The 6,595-nt window shown below is 31.9% G+C and overlaps 1 protein-coding gene across 1 annotated transcript; it reads left to right on the top strand.

Moving 5' to 3' along the window:
- The first annotated feature begins 4,213 nt into the window (after positions 1-4,213).
- LOC110426210 (large ribosomal subunit protein uL30w-like) lies at positions 4,214-6,556 on the top strand. Its single transcript, XM_021441384.2, has 7 exons — positions 4,214-4,345; positions 4,894-5,072; positions 5,163-5,260; positions 5,343-5,400; positions 5,848-5,927; positions 6,033-6,135; positions 6,215-6,556. Exons 2-7 carry the CDS (start codon positions 4,896-4,898, stop codon positions 6,428-6,430), a joined length of 732 nt encoding a protein of 243 aa, XP_021297059.1. The 5' UTR covers positions 4,214-4,345; positions 4,894-4,895; the 3' UTR covers positions 6,431-6,556.
- The last annotated feature ends 39 nt before the right edge of the window (positions 6,557-6,595 follow it).

The raw sequence follows: 6,595 nt of genomic DNA, 5'->3' as shown, positions 1-6,595 counted from the left end.
TGATTTAAAGGAGAATGAAATGAAGAAATAAAAGAGGGTAGATAATGCACAAAGATTTATAGTGGTTTGGTCTTTTTGACCTACATTCACTACTTTGATTTTTCAATTAAGGATTTTCAAATCAATTCACTACAATTAGTGGATTTACCAAGCATCCACCAAGCTTTTACAAACATTTTTCATAGGCTTAGCCACAACCTTTCAACAATGGTTTTTCACGAGATTAACCAAAACTTAAAATCTAATAGCCACAACCTTTCAACAATGGTTTTTCACTAGATTAACCAAAACCTAAAATCTAACTTTTCTAAGGTTGAGTTAGAACCTAACAACAACCAAGCTAACTTAAACTTGAATAATTCCCTTAGAATGCCTCGTCCACTTTCAGTAATCAAGGAATATAGATTTGAAGGTGTACCTATGATCACTAAGTTGATCTAAATGGTACAAAATGAGGTGCTAAAATCTATTACAAAGATTAGAGTGAAACACACGAAGAATTGAGAGGATTTTGCTATTTTTGGGCTCTTTTTGTTCTTGGAAGTATCTCATGATCTTTTAACCGTTGAAAATGTCTTTTAATCTTTTTAGCTGTTGGAAATCTCTTTTATACTTGAAAAATCAACTCGGATGGATGTTGACAACTTCAGACTATTGGAAACAGTTTAAAATCCTTTCTAGTCGTTAGTTTGTCTATAGACATTCAAATTCAAATTTTCTGATAGTAAGCTTTTGGCTGGCTAACCATACTTCTTTGTTGATTAAGTCTTTTCTGTCTTACAGCCTGTTTTACTTTGTTAATCGGTTAAGTAAGACTTTAATCGATTAAGAGCTTACTGTCTTTGGAACAACTAACTTCACTTTTGGATTTTAGCTGATTTATTTCCTTGGTTATCTGGCTAAAAGGCTTTTGTCTGTAACTCATTTTTGTGACCTCTTCTTCTGATGAGTTTTGATGTTTGTTTCTAAGTAATTATTCAACTAAGTGACATACATTTTTATCTTATACACCTAAGTAATATAGTTAGACATTAATAAATGGGAATGTTTTGTTATCATTAAAAACTCATGGAGTCAACATAGGCAACCAAAATTCTCAATAAAAAAATGGGTAAACAACTTAAGAAATCAAGTTAAATTAATTCAATCAAAATAGATAAGAGAAAACAATCTAAGTTCAACATTTGACAAAAAAAGGACTTTTGGTAAAGAAACCACTCATTTTTCTTTGTATGTTTCTAGAGCTTTCAATCTTCAAAAGTTTGTTCCTCTTTGCTCAAGCACACTTACAAGAAATATTCTCATTTGATTTTTGGTATTGAAATTTTTTTGGATCCTTGAAAGTTAGTCTTATTGCATATAGATCCTTTTGGAATCCTCACTTGTCTAATCCTATAAAATCATTTTCTAATTGGACAAGTGCATGAATAATGACCATAAAATTTACAATAATTGCATTTGGTCATATTTAAAAATGTGGAATTTGTGAAAATTATTTTCTTTTCATTTGTTAATCCATCAAGCCTCATTTTTGCATCTAAATTCTCTTTTTCTAAAGTGTCAAATTTTTTTGGCAAGCTTCAAAATTAATTCTCAATTTTTCACTTCCTTTTTCCAAATTATCTTTTGCTTTCAGTAAAAATTTATTTTCAACACTAAGTTTTGAAATTATTTTCTTGTGTTTCAAATTCATTTTATGAAATTTACAAGCTAATTCTTCAAAGGCATTTTGCAATTCACCAAAAGAATACAAAAAGGGTTCATAAAGTGATGAGTTTACCTTAAGCTCTTTAAGAGCCATGAGGCATGATTCGAAGTGGACTGAAGATTGAAATTCACTTAATTCCTGATCTTTAATTACCTTGCCACATGTTGAGCATTGACCTTCATAAGGTTTTTCATCCAATTCCTAGTCCTTCTTTGCTTTCGCATACAACTCTTTTAATTTCTCCCAAGTCTCTTTGACACTTTCACACTTGGAAACTCTATTGTACTTTGTATCCCCAAATGCACAAAGGAGAATATGCATGGCTTTAGCATTCAGTTGTACCATGTTTATGCCATTTGTATCCCACTCTTTTTCTTTCCTTGGTTGGCTTGTATGGACCACCAACAATTGTACTCCAAACATCATAATCGTTGGCTGGAACAAAGAACTTCATTCTAATCTTCCAATAGGTGTAGTTCTCACCACTAAATAGAGAAGGGAATACAATTGATTGCCCTTCACCAATAATTGTTGCAATCGAGTTCACGACCATGTCTTGGAGCTAACAAGGATCACTCAAAGGCTATTAAACTTACAAAATTGAGTCCAAGCTTTGACACTAATTGTTAACAGTGTTAGCTCTATAATAATGAGAAAAATATCCTAAAGAGGGTTGGGTTGGATTTTGAAAATTGTTTTCAACAAATTTAAACTTTTTATGAAGGTAAGTTTAAAGACAAGTTTCTCAAATTTGTTTTCACTTTAAAGCATGCCAAAAGTAATTTAAGTAAAGTAATGACCAAACAAGTTAAAAATAAATTTTCAAACTCTTTAAGGCAAAACGCATTAGTGTAAAATTTTCACAAGCTTCCAATCAAGTTAAGCTAAGAATAATTTTCATAAATTTGTTTTTCTATCAAAGTGTATCAATAACAATTGGAAGAGTAAATTAAAGAATAGACAAGTTAAGAACAAATTTACTAAATTCTTTAATGTAAATATGTAAATTCAAAGAGTGAAAAATAAAGAGAGAAGACATAATATTTTTGTAGAAGTTCGGCATTTTTGCCTACATTCTTTCCTTTAGCTCATTAAGGAATTTCAAATCCACTATAAAAAATACTTTTTAAGGCTCTACCAAAACCTTTGCAATGCCTTTCAAGGATCAAGTACAACCTCTTAATACAATTTTGAGTAGCAAGGGTACCTCTAGAAGGTAGGTTTTGCTAAGTAAGTACAAAGTTGAAAGAGTATGATATTGATAAGGATTATTACAGAAGATGGGAATGAAGTCACAAAGAAATTATAGCACAAGAAAGCTTAAAAGCTTGGTGGAAGAACGTGAATTATTTCTTTTATCTCGGTTTCTTTTTTTTTCTTCTTTTTCTTCATATGATTTAATTCTTGATCAAAAGATGTTTTTCTCCACTACTTTTGCCTTGTAAATGTGTTGGAGAATTCTTTTTTATAGTTAAAGAAGTTTTAAAGCTATTAGAGAAGGTTTGGTGAAGAAAATAACCGTTTTTCTCTTGATTTTTGTGTGTAATGGTTAGTTCTGGACCAAATGTATCTATACATTTTAAAATGCATCTATACATTTTAAAATGCATTGATACATTTTGGAAATGTATCCATACATTTTGGGTAGAACCATTCTATTTAAAATGTATTGATATTTTTGATCAAAGTATCGATACTTATAGTTTAAAACATAAAAAATTCATTTTTTTGAACCCAATTTGATGCCAAATACTTAGACATTTTAAAATCAAATGCAAGGGAGGTTTAAAGATAATTTAAACAAGTTTAAAAATCATTCAAGCAATTCTAAAACTCATTCAAGCAATTTTAAACCTCTCCATATCGAAACACTTAAGATCTTCAAAATTTAATTAAATAAGTTTAAAAACTATTTAAACAAGTTCAAAAACTCATTCAAATAACTTCAAAAATCATTTAAATAAGTTCAAAGATCATTAATGTACTTTTAATTATTTTTCACATGGAAACACTTATGCACTTCATGGGCATTTGTTTGAAAGTTGTTAACATTAATAAATTAAGCTCAAAAACATATTCAAACAATTTAAAAAATCATTCAAATAAGTAAAAGGATCACTCAAACAAATTCAAAGATTATTGAAGCAATTTAGATCACTTTTGTCATATCAAAGCTATAATAATTTTAAAGCTAATAAAGCTAACAAATTCCATCTTTATATATTTTTAGATATCTTAAAATTGTTCCATCTTTTCTTTGTTTAAATATTTTTACTTTTTAGAATTCAAAGCTATTTTTTATAATTTCCTTTTTACTTTTTAATATAAAAACCATAAAAAATCATTTATATATATTTTTATATTTAATTTAATATAAATGAAAGTAAAACAAAAAAATTTGTGAAGTAATAGTTAATTATTTTTTAAATTATGTCCTAAATAGAACATCAACGATGGTGATGATCGTTTAGTGCCAGAAGTAATCACAGCCGTCGAATGAAGCAACAGGAAACACAAACCCTACAAAACCCTGTTTTCAGTCAGCTTGGGCCTCCTCTTCTAAAGCTTTAACTTCGAAGAAACCCTAATCCTTGTTGGCCGCCGCATCCGACCTTCGACCGACCAAAAACTTTCGAGGTTACTCTCTTTCTCTAAACTCTATTATTCGCTAAGAAAATGAATCGATTTAACCTTTTAAACGATACTTTTCTTCGAATTTGCAGACTCTGTTTGATTAGTGATCTTCGCTTGCAATAATTTGAGAAATCTTTCACTCCTGGCTGTGTACTCTTGATCCCATCGTTACCCATTTTTTGAAACTAATCTTTTGGGTCAAACTGTTTTCAAGTCCCCTTTTCTGTATTTATTTACTGTTTGTTGTGTTCTTGAAACGATGGATGTTGCAAGTATCCCTGCTCAAAGAGCTGGGTTTGAATCTCCCTTCAAATCAAAGAAAATGATGTTGGATGCTTGGTAGAACTAAGGGTCTCTTTTCTTTTCAATTGGTACTATTGATTTGTTTTTGATCACACTGAAAAGAGATGAATCATTCATTTTATAATGTGCAGTTGTGTTTATGATTTGTGTATCTGGTTTTAACTAGTATGTTTGTTTGGGTTAAAGAATGTCTATATAAATGCAGGACTTGTTTTCTGATTTCTACTTTGGTTTGGTAATTTGCTTAGACATGGGTGGGGAAGTTAAGGCTGTGATTCCTGAGTCACTCTTGAAGAAGCAGAAGAGGAATGAAGAATGGGAGCTTGCCAAAAAGCAGGAGCTTGAAGCTGCAAAGAAGAAGAAAGCTGAGGATCGTAAGGTGATTTACAATAGAGCTAAGCAATACGCAAAGGAGTATGAGACTCAGGTATAAATATATTGTTTCTATGTTCTGCTACATTTTCATTTACTTCCAACATTGCAGCTTCTGAATTAGTGACTGCTGGCCTTTCTTCAGGAGAAGGAGCTCATCCAATTGAAGCGTGAGGCAAAGTTGAAAGGAGGATTTTATGTTGACCCTGAGGCTAAGCTTCTGTTTATCATTCGCATTCGTGGGTATGTGACATCTATGACATTATGTCAGTATACACAAGTGCTAATAAGCTGGTTCTTATGTCGTCAACTTTGCTGTTTACAGTATCAATGCCATGCATCCTAGGACAAGGAAAATCTTGCAGCTTTTGCGTCTGAGACAGGTAGCTTATCAAATCTTTTTAACGAGAAAAATGGCCGAGATAGTTTTTTCTATTTTTTTTTTGTGTCAAAGTGTTTCTGTTTAAAGGCTGAGGTGTTCTAAGATATTTTCAGGAAATGCGCGATATAAATATATTAATTTTGGCATTTTCATTTTGTGATGCTAAGAGATTTTCCAGTCAAATTTCAATGTGTAGTCTTTTACTTTGTCTTTTGAGCATTAGATCAGTTTTATATGTACCCTAAACTGTGTATAATTTGATGCCGTGGCATTGCTGAGCAGTTCCTGTTATTTCAGCATTCTGATATCAAATCTTTAGTATGTTAGCTTTGATGCTATATCCATATAATGTCTAAAGCACCTCAAGAGACTTGTAGTATTTATGATGGAAACTATTCACCTGCTTGGGAAAATCTAAATTAGCCGTGAGCTTCACATTTTGATGCAGATTTTCAATGGAGTTTTTCTCAAAGTGAACAAGGCAACAATGAACATGCTTCATCTGGTTGAGCCATATGTTACTTATGGGTATCTTTCGCTCTCTCTTGCTTCCTCCTCCCTTCCAAAGGGCCTCTTCATGTGTTGATATTATTTATGTGCCATTTCTTATTTGTTAGCGGTGCATGTTTTTAGATATCCCAATCATAAGAGTGTGAGAGAGCTGATTTACAAAAGAGGTTATGGGAAGTTAAACAAGCAGAGAACTGCTTTGACTGACAACTCAGTTGTTGAGCAGGTCTGTAGAATTGCTTATGTTATTGGTGCTTAAGAGATGGTATTATATGTTCTTGCTAATGATTTTCCCATGATGACAGGCCTTGGGCCAGTATGGAATTATCTGCGTGGAAGATCTTATCCACGAGATTATGACAGTGGGGCCCCATTTTAAGGAGGCAAATAACTTCTTGTGGCCATTTAAGCTCAAGGCCCCATTGGGTGGTCTGAAAAAGAAGAGGAACCACTATGTTGAAGGGGGAGATGCTGGAAACCGTGAGAATTACATCAACGAGCTTATTAGGAGAATGAACTAGAAAGATGCCTGTTATTTGTTTATTGTAAGGATTCTGTTTTTCTTTTTTCCTTTAAATTTCCTTTGGAAGTTAGATACAGTTTTTCCAAGAGCATGGAAAATGTCAAGGTGTTATCCTTTATTTCTACTTCTGCTATGTGCCTTCACTTAATGAGATTTTTTTGGC

The sequence above is a fragment of the Theobroma umbraticum genome, unplaced genomic scaffold (assembly GCF_002168275.2).
Source record: "Theobroma umbraticum cultivar Fairchild unplaced genomic scaffold, ASM216827v3 scaffold_55.0, whole genome shotgun sequence".
In the NCBI taxonomy this organism is placed as follows: Eukaryota; Viridiplantae; Streptophyta; class Magnoliopsida; order Malvales; family Malvaceae; genus Theobroma; species Theobroma umbraticum.
This window is presented reverse-complemented; position numbering and strand designations above follow the sequence as displayed.